At 42.3% G+C, this 23,713-nt stretch overlaps 1 protein-coding gene and 1 pseudogene across 5 annotated transcripts in view; one reads left to right on the forward strand and one right to left on the reverse strand.

Annotated features, from left to right (window-relative positions):
* Atf6 (activating transcription factor 6) overlaps positions 1 to 23,713 on the reverse strand; it is a 177,787-nt gene that overhangs the window by 153,021 nt on the left and 1,053 nt on the right. For all 4 annotated transcript variants that reach the window (XM_087580984.1, XM_087580982.1, XM_087580981.1 and 1 more), the window contains 5 exon segments: positions 12,222 to 12,298; positions 10,775 to 10,862; positions 7,817 to 7,917; positions 2,812 to 2,938; positions 1,637 to 1,840 (listed from right to left, as the gene is read on the reverse strand). In XM_087580984.1, the coding sequence (XP_087437110.1) occupies positions 1,637 to 1,840; positions 2,812 to 2,938; positions 7,817 to 7,917; positions 10,775 to 10,862; positions 12,222 to 12,298 (597 nt within the window).
* On the forward strand, positions 921 to 1,214 carry LOC100911728 (40S ribosomal protein S27-like; annotated as a pseudogene). The gene has a single exon (XR_015636144.1). The product of XR_015636144.1 is annotated as a 40S ribosomal protein S27-like, transcript variant X2 (transcript).

Raw genomic sequence — 23,713 nt, forward strand, 5'->3', positions numbered from 1 at the left:
AGGGAGATACACTAACCAATCTTAAATGCAAATATGGCCATTAAAGCACATGTGACATTGATGTTTATTTACGCATGCCCGATTAACTCCTAGTTAATCAGTGTCAATCAGTTAATTAGTGTCAATAAAGGCAATCCTGAGAAATGAATGCTACATGCATTTTCTCATAGCCACGTATACACGGATCAATGTAAGTACAGAATGACTAAGCTGCCTCAGATGCACATATCTCAAGATTATCATTCCTCAAGCCTGAATTTCTATCACTAGTGTATGAACCCTAGACATCCATTTGCCTTTCTGGTAGAATCGCGAGCACACGATGCCATCTGGTGGAGAAAATAGAGAAAAACACCAATGCTGAGCTAATTGGCAAATCGGGTCTTCTAAAATCTAGTTCAACGCCCTGCTACAGTCTCCTCAGAAATTAAGAGCCATATTTATTGCTCAACACATCCCTGATTTGAAATGGTCCTTATTATTTTAAATCCTAACCACACCTAAAAAAAAAATCAAAACAAAAAGGCCACAGCCAGAATAATCTCAGAATAAAATAGCAATAAAACATCTTCCAAAGTTTCTTCCTCATTCTAAGTGATTTCCTATCAAAAGCCTCAGCCAGTTGTGGCCCACACCTTTAGTGCCAGCACTCAGGAGGCAGGAGCAAGCAGATCTCTGCTGCTTTGAAGCCAGCTGGGTCTACTTACAGAGTTCCAGGCCAGTTAAGGATACATGAGACTCTGCCTCAAAAAAAAGCAAGAAAAAGAGAAATCAGGAGAAGGAGGAGGAGGAAGATGAGAAAGAGGAGGAAGAAGAGGAGGAGAAAGAGGAGGAGGAAAACAACCACCACCACCACAAGAACAACAGCAGCACCTTGAATCCAGATATTATCACAATAAAAGCTGTAAGAAAAAAGAAGCAGCTTTCCGGCGGTGATGACCTCCCTACGAGAACATGCCTCTCACAAAGGATCTCCTTCATCCCTCTCCAGAAGAGAAGAAAAAGCGCCTGGTGCAGAGCCCCAATTGCTACTTTATGGATGTGAAATGCCCAGGATGCTATAAAATCACCACGGTCTTTAGCCATGCACAAACAGTAGTCTTGTGTGTTGGCTGCTCCATGGTCCTCTGTCAGCCTACAGGTGGGAAAGCAAGGCTGACAGAAGGATGCTCCTTCAGGAGGAAGCAGCACTGAAAGCCCCTGATTCAAGATGAGTGGAACCTTCCCAATAAATACATTTTGGATATATATTTTTAAAAAAAAGAAAGAAGGGTGGTTGGGGATTTAGTTCAGTGGTAGAGCACTTGCCTAGCAAGCGCAAGGCCCTGGGTTCGGTCCCCAGCTCCAGAAAAAAAAAAAAAAAAAAGAAAGAAAGAAAGAAAGAAAGAAAGAAAGAAAGAAAGAAAGAAAGAAAGAAAGAAACAGTTATGATCTGTAATGTACTGTCTCTCGAAGGACATGAACCTCATCACTTTAGTTTTCTCTGCAAAATCTTTAGACAAGGACATTTTCTGATGTGATGCCACACGCTCAAAAAATTGAACACATATTAAAGTGTGTAATATAAGCCTTATTAAACTATGTAATATAAACCTCGTTTCTTCCAATAAAGGCAGAGCATCAGTCTCACGGGTACCTTTGGTGGGCGCAGGCTGTATACTGATAATCGACTGCTGCTTTGCCAGTGGCATCAGGGCTGGCAGTGTCTGAATGATGATGGTCTTTGCTGGGACACTGGCGTTTGCTGGAGTCTTGGGTGCTGCTGGAAGTAACAAAGGCTTGGGCTGAACTGAAGGTTTTGAACTCATCTGGATTTTTTTCTTTGGAGTCAGTCCATGTTCTGGAGTAAAAAAACAAAATTCAAATCAATCTGAAGAAAGTTAAGAAAACATATCACGTTACATGCGCTCCTCTATGTATTAGCCTGACTTCAAGTAACAGTCACCAAGGGGCATACGCACAGCTTCTCTGTAACAGAGTGGACTGAAAAGAACTCCCCGACCTGAGATCATCCTCTGTGCAGTTCTGGAAGGGGGAACATGATCTGGTAAAGGCTAACAGTACTGAATGAAGCCTGCGCTTAATGAGCTGAGAGGCTCACAGTGTCTGTAACTGGACCTTTACAGCCTCTCCTGCAGACAACAGAACCCAAGTGAACTTTAATATTTCTCACCTATGATGACAAAGACCATCACAGGAAAATTTCTCCCCTTGTCCTCTTCGCAGTTGTCATTCAAAACAACAACAACAAAAAAGATGTAATTTAGGGTTTTAAGAGTACTGGTTGTTGGGCTGGAGAGATGGCTCAGCGGTTAAGAGCACCCGACTGCTCTTCCAGAGGTCATGAGTTCAATTCCCAGCAACCACATGGTGGCTCACAACCATCTGTAAAGAGATCCGATGCCCTCTTCTGGTGTATCTGAAGACAGCTACAGTGTACTTATATATAATAAATGAATAAATCTTTAAAAAAAAAAAAAAAGAGTACTGGTTGTTACACAAGTGGACCTGGATTCTGGAACAGGTCACAACTATCTGCAATCCTAGTCCCAGGGGATTCGAAGCCCTCTTTTGGCCTCTGGGGACAGGAGACACCCACTTGGATCACAGATATAGATATAGATATAGATATAGATATAGATATAGATATAGATATATAGATATATAGATATATAGATATATATACATAAAACACCCATACACAGGTCAGTTTAATAAATATAAACTTAATCCAAGATTTGCCTTTTAAATATGGAATCTAAGTTGTCTAAAATAGAAATAATAGACGTTGGGCGAGCGACAGATACCCACCCGTTTTGTTTCCAGGACCAGTGACAGGCTTCTCTTCCTTCAGTGGCTCTGCTGAGGAGGGGCTGTGACAGCTGTCGCCATACAAGGAAAGGGGAGACTGAGAACTAGACAACAAGTCCAACTCCTCCTGCAGGAAAACACAAACAATTCATGAGCAAGGGTGCAATCTTTGAGCGACAAACTACTTACAAAGAGAACAAGATCTTACATAAACAGAAAAGTGAAGCAATAGGCTATGTGGGGGAATAAATTCATGTGACAGAAGCTGAGCAGTCCCATGCTAGCCCACCTGCAATTTGACTCAGTCTAAATCCAACGCCTTGGGAACCATTGGAGCCAACAATGACTTTCAGTCAAGGTCAAAGGTCTGAAAGCCTGGGGTCCTGGTGTCCAAAGGTTAGAGAATATGGATGTCGTAGCTCTAGAAGAGGTAATTTTTTTTTTCTATCTCTGTTTACTCTATCCAGACCGAGGGTAAATCTTGCTTCCTGTTTGTTGTTCCAAATGCCAATGTCTTCCAGAAACGTTATCACAAATAACCAAAAATAATCTTTTATGCTTTTTTCTCCTGTCATATGGAAAAAGACCCAGCTTTTTCTTTTTACATTGGATATTTTATATATTTACATTTCAAATGTTATCCCCTTTCACCACCACCCCCATACACCCTCTCCTTGCTTCCCACCTACCCACTCTCACCTCAACACCCTGGCATTCCCCTACACTGGGGAAATGAGCCTTCACAGAACCAAGGGCTTCTCCTCCTATTGATGCCAGACAAGGCCGTCCTCTGCTACATATGCGGCTGGAGCCATGGGTCCCTCCATGTGTACTCTTTGGTTGGTGGTTTAGTCCCTGGGAGTTCTGGAGGGTCTGGTTGTTGATATTGTTGTTCTTCCTATGGGGTTGCAAACCCCTTCAGCTCCTTAGGCCTTTCTCTAACTCCTCCATTGGGGTCCCCATGTTCAGTCCGATGCTTAGCTGCAAGCATCCTCATCTGTATCAGTAAGGCTCTGGCAGAGCCTCTCAGGAGACATCCATATCAGGCTCATATCAGCAAGCACTTGTGGCATTAGAAACAGTGACTGGGTTTGGTGGCTGCATATGGGATGGATCCCCAGGTGGGGCAGTCTCTGGATGGCCTTTCCTCCAGTCGCTGCTCCATACTTTGTCCCTGTATTTCCTCCCATGAGTATTTTATTCTCCCTTCTAAGAAGGAATGAAGCATCCACATTTTGGTCTTCCTTCTTCTTGAGCTTCATATGATCTGGGATTTTTTTCTTAGGTATTCTGAGATTTGAGCTAATATCCACTTGTCAGTGAGTGTATATACCATGTGTGTTCTTTTGTGATTGGGTTATCTCACTCAGGATGATATTTTCCAGTTCTATTCATTGCCTAAGAATTTCATGAAGTCATTGTTTTTAATAGCTGAGTAGTACTCCGTTGTGTAGATGTACCACATTTTTTTTTTTTCGGAGCTGGGGACCGAACCCAGGGCCTTGTGCTTCCTAGGCAAGCGCTCTACCACTGAGCTAAATCCCCAACCCCGATGTACCACATTTTATGTATCCATTCCTCTGTTGAGGAACATCTGGGTTCTTTCCAACTTCTGGCTATTATAAATAAGGCTGCTATAAACATAGTGGAGCATGTGTCCTATATGTTGAAGCATCTTTTGGGTTTATGCCCAGGAGTGATACAGCTGGGTCCTCAGGTAGTACAATTTTCTGAGGAACCTCCAGACTGATTTCCAGAGTAGTTATAACAGCTTGCAATCCTACCAACAATGGAGGAGTGTTCCTCTTTCTCCACATCCTCGCCAGCATCTGTTGTCACCTGAGTTTTTGATCTTAGCCATTCTGACTGGTGGTGGAATCTCAGGGTTGTTTTGATTTGCATTTTCCTGGTGACTAAGGATATTAACATTTCTGTCTGCCATTTGATATTCCTCAGTTGAGAATTCTTTGTTTAGCTCTGTTCCCCATTTTTTTAATAGGATTATTTGGTTCTCTGGAGTCTAACTTCCTGAGTTCTTTGTATATATGAGATATTAGCCCTCTATTGAATATAGAATTGGTAAAGATTTTTTCTCAATCTGTTGGCTGCCATTTTCTCCTATTTACAGTGTCCTTTGCCTTACAGAAGCTTTGTAATTTTATGAGGTCCCATTTGTCAATTCTTGATCTTAGAGCATAGGCCACTGGAGTTCTGTTCAGGAAATTTTCCCCTGTACCTATATGTCAGAAGTTCTTCCCCACTTTTTCTTCTATTAGTTTCAGTGTATCTGGTTTTATATGAAGGTCCTTGATCCACTTGGACTTGAACTTTGTACAAGGAGATAAGAATGGATCAATTTAGGGGTTGGGGATTTAGCTCAGTGGTAGAGCGCTTGCCTAGGAAGCGCAAGGCCCTGGGTTCGGTCCCCAGCTCCGGAAAAAAAAAAACAAAAAAAAAACAAAAAAGAATGGATCAATTTGCATTCTTCTATATGCTGACCTCCAGTTGAACCAGCACCATTTCTACTGGATGGTTTTAGTTCCTTTGTCAAAGATCAAGTGACCATAGGTATGTGGGTTCATTTCTGGGTCTTCAATTCTGTTCCACTGATCTACCTGCCTGTCTCTGTACCAATACCATGCAATTTTTATCACAATTGCTCTGTAATATAGCTTGAAGTCAGGGATGGTGATTTCCCCCAGAAGTTCTTTTACTGTTGAGAACAGTTTTTGCTATCCTGGTTTTTTGTTATTCCAAATGAATTTGCAACTTGCTCTTTCTAACTCTGTGAAGAACTGAGTTAGAATTTTGATGGGGATTGCATTGAATCTGTAGATTGCTTTTGGCAAAATGGCCATTTTTACTTTATTAATCCTACCAATTCATGAGCATGGGAGATCTTTCCACCTACTGAGATCTTCTTCAATTTCTTTCTACAGAGACTTGAAGTTCTTGTCACACAGATCTTTCACTTGCTTGGTTAAAGTCACACCAAGGTATTTTATGTTATTTGTGACTACTGTGAAGGGTGTCCTTTCCCTAATTTCTTTCTCAGCATGTTTATCCTTTGAGTAGAGGAAGGCTACTGATTTATTTGAGTTAATTTTATCCCCAGCCAGTTTGGTGAAGTTGTTTATCAGGCTTAGTAGTTCTTTGGTGGAACTTTTGGGGTCACTTAAGTACACTATCATATCATCTGCAAATTTGACTTCTTTCTTTCCAACTTGTATCCCTTTGACCTCTTTTTGTTGTCTAATTGTTCTGGCTAGGACTTCAAGTACTATATTGAATAAGTAGGGAGAGAGTGGGCAGCCTTGTCTAGTCCCTGATTTTAGTGGGATTGATTCAAGTTTCTCTCCATTTAGTTTGATGTTGGCTACTGGTTTAATATATATTGCTTTTACTATGATTAGGTATAGGCCTCGAATTCCTGATCTTTCCAAGACTATTAACATGAAGGGGTGTTGAATTTTGTCAAATGATTTCTCAGCATCTAATGAGATGATCATGTGTTTATTTTTTCCTTTGAGTTTATATAGTGGATTACATTGGTGGATTTCCATATACTGAACCATCCCTGCATCCCTGGGATGAAGCCTACTTGATCATGATGTTTTGATGTGTTCTTGGATTCGGTTTTCAAGAATCTTAATTGAGTATTTTCATCGATATTCATAAGGCAAATTGGTCTAAAGTTCTCCTTCTTTGTTCGGAATTGAAGAGTTCATCTTGGTGAATTTTTCCTTTGATGAATATGAAGTGTCCTTCCTTACCTTTTTTGATAACTTTTGGTTGAAAGTTGATTTCATTCAATAATAGAATGGTTACTCCAGTTTGTTTCTTGGGACCATTTGCTTGGAAAACTGTTTTCCAGCCTTTTACTCTGAGGTAGTGTCTGTCTTTGTTACTGAGCTGCATTTCCTGTATGCAACAAAATGCTGGGTCCTCTTTTCATATCCAGTTAGTCTATGTCTTTTTATTGGGGAATTGAGTCCACTGATGTTAAGAGATGTTAAAGAAAAGTGATTGTTGCTTCCTGCTAGTTTTATTGTTAGAGGTGAAACTATTTTGTGTGGCTCTCTTCTCTGGGGTCTGTTGAAGAAAGATTACTTTCTTGCTTTTTCTAGGGTGTAGTTTCTCTCCTTGTGTTTGAGTTTTCCATCTATTATCCTTTGTAGGTCTGGATTTGTGGAAAGATATTGTGTAAATTTGGGTGTGGCCAATTTCCTGGGAGTAGAGCTTCCTCTGTGATCCTTTGATCCTGGTCGTGTTAGAGCACCTGGGAGTCCGGCTTCCTCTGGGTGTTGTGGGACTGGGTGCAGAGCCAGCGCCCAAGGTCTGCCCAGAGCACAGGTTCAGACCAGAAGGAACCAGTGCCACTTGCTGGGCAGGCGTTCCTGTGTACCTGGATCCGGGTGTTGGGACAGATGTTGTGGCCTCCTCACCTGTGATCCTGGGTGTGTTAGAGCACCTGGGAGTTAAGCTTCCTCTGATTTATAGGACTGGGTGTGGAGCCAGGGCCCAAGATCTGCTCAGGGCACAGGTTTAGATCAGAAGGACCATTTTCTTGACCTCAAAGCTTTTGTTGTGATGGAGAGAGATGCACTCACTCCAAAGGAGCTATCAGACTTCTGTAAAGATCTTAGCTCATTCAAAAGCTAATGGTAGAGTTCCTGAACTCCTGAACTCTATGACCCAGGGATTATAAATCTTACATTTTTCCAAGTCCGAAAAGAATGTATATTCTAAGAGAGAGGAAAGAGAGGTGCAGGAAGAAATAAAAAACGTACGCAAAGACTGCTAGGCTTTAAGGAAGCAAGAACAAAGGGGAGGAAGCCAAACCCAAGAGGCTAACAGATTTCTCACTCCCACAAGCCCTATCAAGTCTCATTTTCCTCAGAAGAATATGGTTACTCAAAACATTAATGACAACTGCCTTCCCCACCTCACCCCCATTTTCCAGACAGCATTATAACCAATTCATCACAAAAGACTGGCCACTTACAGGAACGTGCTGAGTTGAAGAACAGGAGTCTGTGGACCGAGGAGAAGAGACAGAACAACTGGAGGAAGCCGGAGAAAGAGGCTGGGGCTCTGCCTTAATGTCTGCCACGGAGAGACACAGAGAATGGTTTACAGCACAGCACATACAAAGTCAGAATAAGATGGGTAAAAAGGTAAAATGGCCTTTGACAACTCAATTAGTAGTGAGGGGAAGGTTACAAAAATGTCTCATTTCAATGAAAAACTCTGGGTGAGAAACCACTTCCACTTCCACTGCAGAAGTGGTGTGCACGAATTCTCTGGAGGAGGAGAAGAAGCTCGTTGCACTGGCTTTCTTGGTTGAGGAACAAGAGCAGGTGAAAGATTCTACTCTATCAGCTCTTCTGTGTTCTCAGTATTATGCCACATACTAAAGGCAACTGCCCACAGCCAGAAAGGAAACATGGTAAGCAGCACTCTCCCATTTAAATCGTACCTACCTATTCACCTTCACCAATTCCCACCTCCCATCACAGAACACAAAAACACAAGGTCAGTGTTCTCTCTAGATTTTTGGCTTTTTGTTTTATTTTTGGCTCTTTGGTTGTTGTTGTTGTTGTTGTTGTTGTTGTTGTTGTTGGAGGAGCTGAACATCAAACCCCAGGCTTTGTGCATGCTGGGTAAACACTACCGCTGAGACATACATAGCGCCCCCACCCCACTCCCAGTTTTCTATTACTACTGTGTAACTAAATCTTTGCTGAAACAACCATTTTATTAACTTCCCAGAATCTACGGGTCAGGAATTTGGACTGGAGAACACTCATGTAACTCACATTCTATGAGGGAAGACAGGAATTGAGCAAAATAAGAACATAAAATGAAGGAGTATAGAAGGGTAGAGATAAAAAGGAATTTACTGGGAAGTGTGCTGGTTCTATGTCCACTTCCTCTCAACTCCTATAACTGTGACACTAATGATCTCTACGCCCACTTCCTTTTAGGCAGTGCAGGCAGGGCTGGAGAAGGAAGCACACTAGAAGACAGGAGAAGACAATTCTCCTTCAGTGTCTCCTGTCAGCTCTGCCCTCTCAGTGACAGCCTGCTGCAGGGTCTTCAGCACACTCAAGCCCAACCTCCTCAAGCTCCCTTTAAAATATCAGCACTACTAGCTGCCAGCCTAGTCAAAGAACATAGACTCAGGGTTCGGAAAGAGACTCTGCCACAAAGAAATAACTCAGGAAGGGACAGAGGGGACCAGAGTTCTGAGTCAGCGGTGATGAGCACCTGCTCTTACAGAGGACATGAGTTTGATTCCCAGCACCCACATGGCAGATCACAACGGTCCATAACTCCAATTCCAGGGTGTAGCCAGACTCTGGCTACTTTGTAGGTTCTCTTTTCTTCCACCCCTCTCCCCCCCCCCCCCTTTCAACACCCTAACACTAGATAGGAGAGGAAAAAGGATAGAGGGGGAAAAGGGTGACAATCATTAGACTACTTCCTGCTAGTTAGGGGTGTCAAGTTCCTTGGGGCCAGTTTGATTTTCACTGTCAGGATATTTTTCTTTGCACATGACTACTTACAAACCACAACCAACAACAACTAACGAACAACCAACAACCCACCCTGCCTCTCAGGGCCCTAGCATTTATATTCCCCCTGAAGAATCCCCAGGATTCCAAATGTCAGACACTTGCAGAAACTGGCTGCAGCTGGCAAAATCACGCCCCTGCTAGAGCACTCGGCAAATCATAGTCAGCTGCTGTGGGCAAGCTGAAGCAGCCCCATGTCCCACACCTCGTATTAAAACAAAACCACATTCTTACAATATTTCTGTGTTTTTAAAGAAACCAACTACTCAGGGGCCTCTTCTGACCTCTGAAAGCACTAGGCACACGCATGGCACACAAACATACATGTGAGCAAAGCATTCATACATGAATATAAAAAATAAATCTAAAAATAAATGTTTCTAGAAAAAGTCCTCTAGCCTCTACACACACACACACACACACACACACACACACACACACACACACACACCACCCATACACATACCAGAAAAAAATTAATAAAAATTAAAGGGAATATTAACTTTTATATCTAGTTAACAAAGAAAATAAGATGTATTGGTAAGAAAAAGGTATAAGTTATGATAATGTTATTTTCTTTCGAAGAAAAAAAAGGCTAATTTTTATCCTACAGTAGGATGGCTCATTGGTTTTAAACAACAAAACCGTAGAACAAAGCCAGAATGGCTGAGAAACTGCATAAAGTTATGGAAAACGAAATCTCTGAATTGAATCTCACAAAGTCACATTAGCCAAGGCTTAAAGAGAATTATAAGTTTTATTCAAAAAACATGAGCATTAAGGCTAGAGAGATGGCTCAGCAGTTAAGAGCTGACTAATATTCCAAAAGACCAAGGTTCAATTCCCAGAACCCACAAAGTTCACAAAGACACCCTCTTCTGGTCTCCCTGGGCACCAAGCACACAAGCAGTGCACAGACATACATGCAGGCAAAACACACACATAAATTTTAAATTTACATTTTTAAATTAAACATTAAAATCCAAAGTAAACTGTTGTAAACTGTAGTTAAACTCTCTGTCCAAATAACAAGGATTTTTATGGTGTATTGATCTGCCCTGAGTAACAGCCTGTGAAAGGTTCATGATTACACCTTAAGAAACCAACACAGGAAACAAATGACATTTTTATCCAATTTCCTGTTCTCTTTATTGTCATTATTAAACTCTGATCACTTTAAAAAAAAAAAAAAAGCATTAGGCAAGCTGTGCCACTCCTCAAAAGGATGTACGTCAAGGTCAGGGACCCAGCTATGAGGCTCCTAATTGCCGGTAACTCTAGCGTCATCCTGTTGGCCAGGATTTTCTGACCCACTTGATCCCGAGTATTAGCCAAACTGTAGCGTGAGTCTGGCTAGAGCGTTTATGGGTAAAGCACATCATTACCTGAGCAGAAGTGGCTGCTGGGGCTCCATATGTCTGACTCCCAAGGCATCAAATCCAAATCAAAATTAAGATGATCAAAATTATTTTCCTGTAGGTGTCAAATCAGCAAATGATTAAAATGAAATACACATACTGTGAAACAAAACCATCAGGCACCGTTGGCCATGGATAACATAACGGCAGCTACCCAAGCCACCTGCTCCACACTGCAGAAACATCTTTGAGAACCCAGGGATACAGTAAGTCTGGTTCAACAAAGGACAAGAACAACCAGAAAAGGAAATAGGTTCAATAACTAAAAATTTGCGAGATTTATTCTTTTTTATGTGGAAACAAACCAATAAAAATTCACAAAATAATTCTTCTGCCATCAGAGAGATCCAGATCCAACAAGATAGATTTTCCCTTTGTTATTGAGAAAAACAAGCTATTCATGTCATCTCTCTATAGAAGAAAGAACGCAGTCACAGCCAGAAACAACGCACGCAGGAGTCACACACAGGATTCATAAAGAAGGTGAGTGCTGCAGAAGGACGTGCTTTTCCCCCTACCATTCTGTGGTTTTCAAACTTCTAAAATGTTTATAAATTCAACAAACAAAACAAAAACCACAATTTTAGAGACAATAAGAAAACTCAGCGGGTTGGGGATTTAGCTCAGTGGTAGAGCACTTGCCTAGGAAGCGCAAGGCCCTGGGTTCCGTCCCCAGCTCCGGAAAAAAAGAACCAAAAAAAAAAAAAAAAAGAAAACTCAGCAGGTAAAGAAAAGGCATTGAAGAGTGAAGCCAAGTTCAGAATTCCATAAGCTAACCACCTACACATACACTAATCAAAAAAATCTAAGCCGTTTTGATGGCTCAAAGTATTACAATAACAGTTTTTACATAGTTCTCTAACCAATCAAAGATAAAAATAAGGATGTGACTAATTTTCAGAGCTCTTGAAGAGGAAGTTGGTAAGTTCCTCTTGACTAGATGAATGACTCACGCATGCCTCTTAATCCCACTATTTCCCACAAGCAGCAAAGGATCTGTAAAAATCAAGAACTAGGATGGCTCACACCTGTACTTTCAGCACTCAGAAGGCTGAGGCAAGAGGACTGATAGCAACTGCAGGCCAGCCTGAGCTATGTAGTAAGTTTGAGACCATCCAAGCCTACAGAGTGAAGCCTTGAGTCCAAAACAAACTAATAGGATGTCAAATGACTTTTCCAAGGTCACTCACCCCCCTAAGACAAACATATGCAAAGTAAACAAGGCTTCTCAAACCAGGACCTAGACAATGTTATAGTTCTGTACTTACTGACTACAAAGGAGCTACTAACATTTATAGTTCATGGTGTCACTTAGCTACTAGCCTAAGCCTACTATTCTGAAACCCTCTTGCATTAATCATAGTACAGGTGAAACACCAAGCTATTCACTATTTCTCCGCCAGGAAGTACTTACGTAAGTCTCATGTGCTGCATCAAACTGGACATCATCCGTGTCTGTGAAATAGCCAAGCTCAGCAAACAACGTGGACTCTAGAATAAAGAAGGAAAGAGCAACGCTTCTGTCACTCAGGAGTCCGAGAGTGGAACCTTGGTGGATCTATTAGTTTTCCTTTAGGCACTGCTGCTGCTGACAAGCTCAAGCAATGTGAACATCCTGAGTACATGGGCTTGGCTCCCCATATCACGTGCAAAAAAGTGGGTACAGCTACATATACCTGGAACCTCAGCACTGGGGAGGCAGAGAAAGATGGGTTCCCTAGGGCTCGCTAGCCCAATCAGTGAACTTCAGTTCCAGTAACAGACTCTGCCTTAGAAACAAAAACAAAAAGTGGAAGCTTGGCAAGATAGCGGGGAAAGGCATTTGCTGCACAAGCCTGCTAACCTGAGTTCTGACCCCAGAAGCCATATGAGGGTAGAAGGAGACACACACACACACACACACACACACACACACACACACAGAGTTGTCCTCTGACCTCTGCACACACTGCGGCATGCCCATCCTCACCCCAACACAGATACAATAAAATTCGGTTAAAAAAAAAAAAGGTAAAATTGATTGAGGAAGACACGTAGCATCGACCTCTGGCCTCTACATGCACACACATATGTACAGGCACTCACACACATGTACACACAAAAATGTTTACATAGATGATAAAAGACTTGCCTAAATTTCAGCAATTTGAAGCATATTCTAATTTCTAGTGAAGTTTCCTTATCAAACAAGAAATATATGGGCCAGAAAAAGATTCTTCCATAATCTACATTTAAAAACTTTTTAGAAGGTCAAGGTGCGGACACGGCCCAATACTTCCATCCACTCTGTAAAGCTTCCCTTCCCCAACACGTCTTTAAAGTTCCCAGCTCCAGACCCTCCAGATCCTCCTCTGTACAAACTCCCGCAGTGATTTCTGACGCACACGTTCCTCAGCTTCCTCAGCGGCACTGCTGGTTCACTTATCTGGCTGTGGTGGTTTGAGTGAGAATAAGCCCCTCCCCAAAACGCTCATCCATCTGAAAGCTTAGACGCCAGCTAGTGAACTGTTTATGAAGGATTAAGAGGTATGGCCGTGTTAGAGGAGGTGTGTCACGGGTGGTGGGCCTTGAGGTTTTAAAAGCCCACACCAGAGGCAGTCTCAAGGCTCTGGTGATCAGGACATAAGCTCTTAACTACTGCCCCAGCACTATCCCTGCCTGCTGCTATGCTATGCTCCCAACCATGATGGTCATGGACTAAGTCTCTGAAACTGTAAGCAAGCCCCCAGCTTTCATAAGTTGCCTTGGTCATGGTGTCATAAAACAACAACAGAACAGTAAGGAGGACACAGAGCAGCAACAAGAACCTTTCCCCAGCTAAAATAAAGCACAGCAACACTGTATAGATAGTAAGAATGCCAGGCCACACACACACTTGTCAGAAAGGCCTGCTTTCAACTCCGCTCCAGAGCCAAAAGTCATGCAAGATGACTGTGACAATGTGCCTTAAGAACAGGCTAACCCTCGTCCAAGTTTTCTGCATTTGCTGTTTCTTGTTTCTTCCCGTCCTTCTTGAACCTACTCCAGTCAAGGACCCGACTCTGTACACAACAGTCATTAGTGTCACCAGCAACCTCCACACTACTGAGCACACGGTCCTTGCCTCTACCGACCAATCTAGAGCATCTGACAGCCTGATCCTTCCCTGTTAACCAAAACATTTCTACACTTAGCTTCCAAACACTGCATTCACTCACCTGATTTCCCTCCCACCTTAAGGTTGACCCTACCTTAATGGTTCCCTGTCCCTTTAACATGAAACTGCCCCTGGGCTCAGCATAAAGCTCTCTTTCAAATGTTTTCTCTCTGAAGTGCCACTGAACTCATGGCGTTTAACAGCATCTCTATGTCAAGCATTCCCACATAAGTATCTCCAGCTGTAATGACAAGAAGCACAGGTAACAAGCACACTGCGTTTACATCTTGTCATTGTTTAAAAGGCACCTCTAACTTGGCACCCTGCACTGGAGCTCTTGGTCCTTCTATCTCACCTTCTACTGCTTCTAATTGTCACTTAATGACATTCAATTCTCCTAGTGGCTCAACCCTAAAACCTTAGAACCAATGTTTACTCCCTTCCCATGCTCTCTCTATATTAATTTACTTCCAAATCCTATCAGCTTTCTACTCTAAACGTGTTTATAGATCATAACCTGGCTGCTTCCTACCTTTCATCCCACTTTTCCTCCTCTTCCTACCTGTCTTTTTCTTCCCTAGCCTCCCCAACACAAAGATGCCAGCATCTAAGACAGCAGAGCAGTGAGGCTGCTGGGTTTGTGCCTAGTCATCTGCAGCAAAGTGTCTGCTACCCACAGAAATGGTGGGGAAGAGCAGGCTGCCTGGTGTCGGTGGCAATGACATGGAGCTGGCGGGCGGGAGAAGAGCATGACAGATGGGAGAGAAGCCCGAATAGCTAGCAGTGGTCCCAGTTAGCAATCTGTTAAGGGATGAAGCAAAAGAATAAATGTATCTAAAAGAACTGGAGTGAAGTGCCTGTCAGAGGGAGGATTCTGACATATGGAGAGGGTAAGGCGAAAAGAACTATAAGGCGTTAGACTGAAATAATTAGTAAAGGAACTAATTTTTTAATGCATTCATATAGACCCATGAATGGTGCACATGCCTATCATCCCAGCATTGGTGAGGCAGTGGTGAAAGAATACGCAAGTTCCAGGCTATCCTGTGCTATATTACTAGTTCCAGGCAAGCCTGGGCTATAGAATGACAGCTGTCTCAAAACAAATATGAAACAGAGAGAGAAACAGAGAGAAAGAGATCATTAAAGATGTTCGTGTGCGCATATAGAGACATGCATTCGTTTCCTGGTTCTGCCTGTTGAGAGGTTTGTGCACAGTGACACACCATAGAAAGAAAATAATGTGCTCAGATAGTAGACCATGAGGACCATCCTCTACTAAATGGAAATCACGAAGGGACTCTTTGGAGAAATGGCTGATTCAGAGCAGAGGACGTACAAATTAAGCCTAGGAAATCTTTATTTGTTTAAGAAAAGAAAACAAGGAAATTCTCAGTAAAAGTCATGAACCGATGGGAAGAGGCACGGCCATGCCCGGTATGTGCAAGCCCTAGTAGAGTCCTTACTACTTCCTGTACACACAAACGAAAATGACGTGACGATGCTGAAAGAGCAAAGGCGCTAACATGAATGAACTCCACTGATCAAATCTGAGAAATTAAATTAAACATTAAAACACAGCAAAAGTTTACAAGCCACTAACATAAAAAAATTTTTTTTCAGTGAATTCATATGGAAAAGGGAAAGGGAAGGAAGGGAAGAGAATTACAGTTTCTAATAGTGTAAGCATTGCTTCAATAAATGTAAGACAGGATACAGATAATTTGCATGTGGCAACCTTTTGAGAAGTGGTTGGTTTAGGCTGGCAGACTCAGGGAGGACAGGGATGTGAGGATGTCCATAATAACAGGACATTATCTCTCCCAAATATAAATAAAAACACAAAAGATATAACTGACTTGACAGTGGAGAAACCTGACAGACAGCAACTCATCTGTAATCATGTGACCAAGCACCTTAGCTCCCCAGCACCACTTGAGTCGGAGAATCAGGCACAGCATCAGGCCTCAGGCCTACTTGCCACTGATGACCTGAGACTGGTCACAAGGACACAGTGTATAGACCCAGATTATGATGAAGTTCTTGCATAAAGACTGTTAAGGGCATGATAGACAGGAAAAGAAAAGACTCTAAAGTGCTAACTCTAAAGTGCTATTCCAGAATGAAGGACATCAGAGAGAAATGCAAAAAAACAAACAACAACAGCAAACAAACCAATGTGTGTTTGCAGGAAGAATTCCTGACCACTAAGATAGATAGCAAAATGTAAACTGTCTCTGTAAAATGAACACCAGTGTTGTGTCCCCGTTTATTTTCCGAATGGAAGAAACACACAGTGGTAACATAGGAAAGCCTGGAGTGGGCTGTGGCTTGTTATCTGCTGGTGGGGGATGACAGATACTGTATTTAAGGATGAAAGGTGGAAAGAGAAAACAGGGCAATTGTGACCTAATTTTAAAACTGCAGAAGAGTATGCCAGAGTTCTTTACAGTGTTCTTTATGGTGTTCTTACAGCAGTGTTCTTACAGATTTAAAATCACTTCAGAATTTAAAATATGTGTCTAGATGGACAGTATGGCACAGACTGCTAGTCTCAACTACTTGTGAAGCTGAAGAAACAGGATAGCTTAAGTCCACCAGATCAAGACCAGCCAGACAACACAGGCAACTCTTGATCCAAAACCATGCATGTGTATGTACACACATTCACTGTTATCAGTTAACTCTGAGGATCCCCTATAGAAGGCTCCAAATAGTCTTCCGACTTCTGCCATAGCCCGCAGGCAGGCTCTGTTCAAAACAGCAGCTAAGACAAAGCTATAGATTGGGATGGGAATGTAGTAGTTGGTATAATGCAGCATCCATGAAACAACATGCAGTCAGTCCCCAGTCCACACAAACCAAGCATGGCACATGCCTGCAGTCCTACTCAGAAGGGAGAAGCGGAGTGATAATAAAGAAATTCAAGGGGGGGAGGGGCTCACTGGCCAACCTGCCAAGCAAGCTTGATGACCTGAGTTCCACTCTCGGCACCCACATAAAGGGGATGAAGAAAACCAACTCCACAAAGTTGTCCTCTTACCTTTACACATGTTATAAATATAAATGCAACAGTAACTCAAAAATAAATAAACTTACTTATTTTAAATTAAGATAAATTGGAGCTAGAGAGATGACTTAGCAGTTAAGGACACTGGCTGCTCTTCTGGAAGACCTGAATTCAAGTCCCAGCATCCACAGGTTGGCTCACAGTTGTCCACAACTACAGTTCCCAGGGATCTGACACCCTTTTCTGACCTCCACAGGCACGTGGCTGCACATACATACATGGGCAAAACACCCATACACATAAAATAAAAATAATCTCAAGGTCATCTTAGCTATATGGTGAACTGGAAGCCAGACAGGGCTACATGAGATCCTCTCCAAAAAACGAAAACAAATAAAAGGCAGGCAGACATGGTGGCACGTGCCTATAAGTTTAGCACTCAGGAGGCAGACACAGGAGAATCAAAAGTTTGAAGCCAATAAGGCTACATAACAAGATCCTATTAAACCTATTAAAGGGTTAGAGACCAGCTCCATCAGGAGAGTGAGGCGTGCACAAGTCCTGTAATGCCAGCAGGGAGAGAGCTCATCCTCCAGCTACAGAGCAAGCTGGAAACTAGCCTAGGCTATAGGAGTCTGACGAAACAAAACGTAACAAAAACGTTTTTAAAAAGGCATGTTGAGGGGCTGGAGAGATGGCTCAGCGGTTAAGAGCACCCGACTGCTCTTCCAGAGGTCATGAGTTCAATTCCCAGCAACCACATGGTGGCTCACAACCATCTGTAAAGAGATCCGATGCCCTCTTCTGGTGTATCTGAAGACAGCTACAGTGTACTTATATATATAATAAATAAAAAAAAAAAAAAAAAAGGCATGTTGAAAACAAATATGGTCGGCAATATATAAAGGCAGTCCCAAAAAACTGTAACAGAGCTGAAAAACCTAGTGACATCAGGGCGGTCATGGTCTCTTATGAGGATGGATACTCAGGAACTTGTGGTAAAGATGTGTAAACAACCAGTGAGAAGCTCATAAAGTATACAATATGTATCGGATACACACAATTCTTGATGATGACAACCGACAACTATGTTAGTAGTTTAGGACTTGCCACAGTGCACTACTCCATTTAATAATAGGGCGTCCCCTCTTCTTATAAAAATGTTTTGCAGTAAAATAGTGAGCCATGTTGCACGGGCAGATGGGGCACGCATCTTACATCTACTGTGTCTGGACTACGTCATTGCCTCTGTGTTTAGCTAACCTCAGATTGTTTTGTTCGTTGTGCATAGGAGCCATAAGCAATAGCGTATTATGTGTATATTGTGTGTGTCATATAATTTAAATGTACAGCAGACCTTACACTTTAGTTTTTTGTTTTTTGGTTTTTTTTGGGTTCTTTTTTTTCGGAGCTGGGGACCGAACCCAGGGCCTTGACACTTTAGGTTTTGTAAGCAGATGCCACACAGCAAGCACACTTCTCAAAACTTGTTCCTGTCGTGAGTGATGGATGACCATAGTTGATGCCGAGATAAGAAGGAACCCTGTGGTCTGGCTTAGAACTATAAATATTGTCATGCAGTCATGTTATTGTTTTTAAATAAACACCACTTGTTCTTAAGAAATACCTAGTAAAATATTTAGGCGTTTCATTCTGCATGCTTGTGCTTCCGGTGGTGGAACTGTGAGTAGTAAGTAGGAAACACAAAGTAAGTGGGGCAGGACTTTCAGTCGGTGCATCCGGGAAATACAGATGCCGTGTACTGATCTCTCATTTTCTGTGGTTTTAAAAAACCTGAAGGTGGGTAAATTCACTGTATGTATAGACTATTTCAGAAGAACCCACGAGAAGCTAATAGCACAAAGTATCGTTCTGAGGTATTATTTCTACTGCCTATCCCTGCGTCCGCTCCACCAAGTCCACACCTCCACCACTGAGCCGTCTCTCAATGACAGCAGTTGTGAGTCTCAGCTTTCTTAGCGTTTCCACCTCGCCCCCTCTGCCCTGACCGCTTATTTGTTCACGCCTCCACAGTGACCTGGCTTTTTCTCTATCTTGGCGTGACCGAGTCCTATTATTCTCAGCAAGATGACAAATGGGAGCCACAAGGAGCTCAGTAAGGAAAGTGTTCTCTGCGGAGTCTGATGTTCCACGTTTGCTCTCCAGGACCCACGTGATGAAAGGAAAAAAAAAAAAATCAGTCCTGGAGACAATCGCCTATGTGCCTTAGCAGGCACACCCCACCACCACCCTCCATGCACAAATACAGAAATCAATATAACAAAAAGGAAAGCTAAAAGAAGAAACATTGGGGTCACCATTAAACATGGACTTGTAAGAAAAAAGGCAAGGGGAGAGGAGGAGGAGAAATGTGGTTACAGCAAGAGAGGAAGTGGCATCTAAGGGAAGGTTGGCTTTTTCCCCTCCAAATAGGGGACGTTAACTATGTGTTTGTTCTCTGACAGAGATGGGAGAAATACTATAGGAAAAAGAGCTCAGGTGGCATTTTTAATAAAGCATGAAGGAGCTGAAACACAGAGAAAACTGGCCTAACTAGTAACAAGAGGCCATCCTCAGCATTACTGGGGGAAGGCAAGCATGCTGGTAAGTGAGATGAGACAGAGAGAGACTGCAAGTTCTAACCCAGAGCATGAAAGAGGGGGTGATAGGAGGCTGAGAAGGAAAGCTGTGGGGAACAATCATCAGTGAGAGAGTACTAAGACCCAAGAATAAACAGGCCAAGCCTACTGAAATATCCAGGAATCCTAACAGCAGCATGTTGAAGAAAGGGAACAGGAAGCCAGCAGCTACATTTTCTGAGAAGGGACTGAAAGTGACTGAAGAATCAGCAATAGAACGAGGTGGAAGACTGTATACTGTGACCAAGTAAGATTTGCACCTAAATGCTTAGTGTGGAGGAGAGGAGTATGTTCCGCAGACGGCAGAGAAGGGTAAGAAAACACCTACTACATTCTAGGTTGCTGTGTACAGAGAGGGCTTTCACCAGGACTTCGGGGAAAGCTGTGTCATCAGGGGAGAGTCAGGTTGTGTTTGGTTAGTGCAAGAAAAGGAAGAGAAGCTTCAAAGGAGATGTTAAAGACAAGAGAGGAACCGCAGGAGCAGGAAGCTTCTCATCTTGGCACAGAGCTCTTAAGTGGCTTTAAAAAGAAAAAAAAGAAAAAGTGGCTTTTGAAGAATTTGAGTGAAAGGAAGAGGAGAAGAAAGAAGAGGAAAAGGCAAGATTGCAAACAAGCCAAAGAAAGATGACCAACACCATGTGATGTTAGAAAACTGCAAATTAAAACAAGGCACCACCGCATGCCCGCTAAAACAGCTAAACTCCGAAGCACTGGCAACAGCAAATACCAGCAAACAGAAACATCCACTCATGGCTGCTGGAGACACGGAACAGTGCAAGTCTGGCAGTTTACTATAAACCAAACATAGTCTTAGAATACGATCCAGTAACTGTGGTACCAAACCAACTGACTTGAAATTTTACATCACATCAACACAAAAACCTGCACACAGATGTTTAGAGCAGCTACATGTATAACTGCTAAAAACTGGAAGCACCAAGATATCAACATCTAAACTGATGCACGAACTACAGATATACATATATATATATATATGCAAACATATATATAAACAAACAAATATATATACATAAACTGAATTATGTCCCCCGAAAACTCATATTGAAACCCTAATCCCCAATATGGCTCTATCTGACACAGAATCTGGAGGGGATTACTAAGGCTAAGTGATGCTGTGGGAAGAGTAGCTCCCGACAATACCATGGAGGACAAGCAAGAGGGCAGTCATCTCAAGTGAAGAAGAGGGCTAACACCAAAACCTAGGCATGCTAGCTAGCATCCTCCATACCTTGTAGACGACTGTAAGGACAGATCCCTCTCAGTATACATTTGTCATCATAAAGAAATCAAGCCACAGGGGGTTGGAGAGATGGGTCAGTGGTTAAGAGCACCGACTGCTCTTCCAGAGGTCATGAGTTCAATTCCCAGCAACCACATGGTGGCTCACAACCATCTGTAATGGGATCCGATGCCCTCTTCTGGTGTATCTGAAGACAGCTACAGTGTACTTGTATATGATAAATAAATAAATCTTTAAAAAAAAAAAAAAAGAAATCAAGCCACAGACACACACAGGAACTTCAAATGCATCCTACTAAGTAAAGAAGCCAGTTTGGAAAAAGTTACATAGTACTCGGTTCTAACCACACAACAAAAGCAAAATGGCAGAGACAGTGAAAAGATCTGATCTGGGTACGGGATGAGCAGGTGGAGCTCGGGGAATGCTTAAGAGAGACACTCAGACTACTCTACACTACACTGTAATGATGGACCTGTTTGTTGTATTACATTTGTCAAAACCCCAATATTAAGGCTCACCCTTTACTTAACACTAATGTATCGAGCCAGGCGTGGTGGCCCATGCCTTTAATTCTAGTATTTGGGAAGCTGAGGCAAGAGCATTAAGAATCCAAGGCAAGCCTGGTGACATCAAATATTCCAGGACAAGTTGGACTACATAAAACGACCCTCCGTCAAAAAAAAAAAAAAAATTAGAAAAGAAAAAGTCGATCAACATTAGTTCATCCGTCTTAACAGTACAATACTAATTGCTTTAATTTGCCTTTCGTTACTGTAATAAAACACCGTGACCAAAAGTAACTTGGGGAGGAAACGGATTACTTGGCTTACATGTATTAATCAGTGTCTACATGAAGGAGAATCTGGACAGGAACCTAGAAACAGGAACTGAAGCAGAAGCCATGTCAGAATGCTACTCCTCATGGCTTGCTCAGTCTGCTTTCTTATACACCCAGAACCACCTGCCTAGGGTTGGCACCACCCACAGTGGGCTGGGCCCTCCCACATCAATCATTAATTTAAAAAAAAAAAAAAAAAAAAAAAGAATGACCTGTAGACTTGCCTACATGATAATCTGATGGAGGAATTTTCTCAATAGAGGTTCCCTCTTTCCTGATGTTTCTAGCTTGTGTCAAATTAAAACAAAAAACCTAATCAGCATAGTAGTCACCAGAAGAAGGAACAGAGAGGAAGTACATGGAACTGCATGTACTATCTGTAAAACTACTCTAAAATTCTAAAGCTGTACTTTTAAAGGGACCATCAAATGATGCATTAAATATGACTGGGGAGCCAGAGGCAGGAAACTTATGAAAGTTGTAGGCCAGCCTACGCCACATAGCGAGGACTTGTCTCAGAAGACCTAACACCAGTAACAATAAGTATGACTGTAATCCCAGCATTCAGAAGGCGTAAGGCAGAGATAGCAGAAGTTCGAGGCCAGCCTGGGCTACATGATTGTCTTTAAAAGATCCTAAGTAAAAAAAAAAAAAAAAAGTAAAAGAAATAACCAAATGCACCTGTGTGAAACCCAAACGTCAGTCTCCATAAGCCTTTATGGGAGGGAACGCAGCCATGCAGCTATTCTCGTTCCTCTGTACCTTCCGCTATGGCTGCTTTCTCCCTGTGGCAGAGCAGCATTGATGGAGACCACAGGATAGTGACACCTAAAATATCTGCTATCTGAACCTTTTCCAAAACAAACTGCAGATGTCAGCTCTACATGTCATTAATCACATTTAGAAAATAAATACCCAGAAGCATGTCCCACCATACCCTGTGCTGAGATAACTTCCTTCAAACTGTACAAATTGTTCTTCCTAAGAAATACCAATTATAAAATCCAAGTTTTAAGATTTAACAGGGGGTTGGGGATTTAGCTCAGTGGTAGAGCGCTTGCCTAGGAAGCGCAAGGCCCTGGGTTCGGTCCCCAGCTCCGGAAAAAGAAAAAAAAAAAAAAAAAAAGAACCAAAAAAAAAAAAAAAAAAAAGATTTAACAGGACATCTGTTGAAAATACTTTTAAATACATCAGTAAAATAACCAAACATGCCAAACGGCAACTACCAAAGAACCCATTATTTTATTGAGGAACCCTAGTGTGTTCAACTCCAACACCTGCAAAATCTACCCTACCTACTGAACACCTGAGGGATAAAAGTATTGAGCCAAGAGACAATTGTTGACGGTCTGAAAAGAGAAGCCTAAAAACCAGTGAGAAAAGGACATACTCAAGAGGGAACCGGGCAGGATACCGGAGAAAGGAGTCAGTCCGCTGACTACAAAGAACTCAATGTTGTTCTAGAATCAAGATTAGGAATTAGTGAAACGCAGCTGAGAATCAGAATCTAGGACAGGAAGTGCCTCGTCGTTATAGTTTAAGAAATGCCACAGACATAACGGTCAAATGGTAGAGAAAACAAATAATCAGCCAACACACTGAAATAGACGTGCTAAGAACAGAAGCGCTAGACAAGAATTAGGAAAGTGTTACAGGGTAGAAAAGCCAGAGGCACAAAGATAAGCCTGTTTCCGATCCTACTTTACCACGTACTAGTCTAAGACTCAGAGAACAGGTTCTGTCAGCCTGGGTCTCAACATCTATAGGACGGCAGGGCCTCATCAGACTGTTATGAACATAGCATAAACAACACATGTAGTGCGCTTAGCAGAATGGCTGACAAAAATAAAGTCCTAAGCAAGTGACTGCTGCCACTGTAAAAAGTATTTAGCTGGGAAAATACACTGGAGAATGGACATTTAAAGTTTGTTGGGTTTTTTTTTCTTCCAGAAAGTTGTCTGCCCAGGGATTAAAATAAACCTTTCATAGATTCTAATTGTAGAGAACACCTGCCACTGTTAA

Source organism: Rattus norvegicus, chromosome 13, assembly GCF_021556685.1.
Source record: "Rattus norvegicus strain SHRSP/BbbUtx chromosome 13, alternate assembly SHRSP_T2T, whole genome shotgun sequence".
NCBI lineage: Eukaryota > Metazoa > Chordata > Mammalia > Rodentia > Muridae > Rattus > Rattus norvegicus.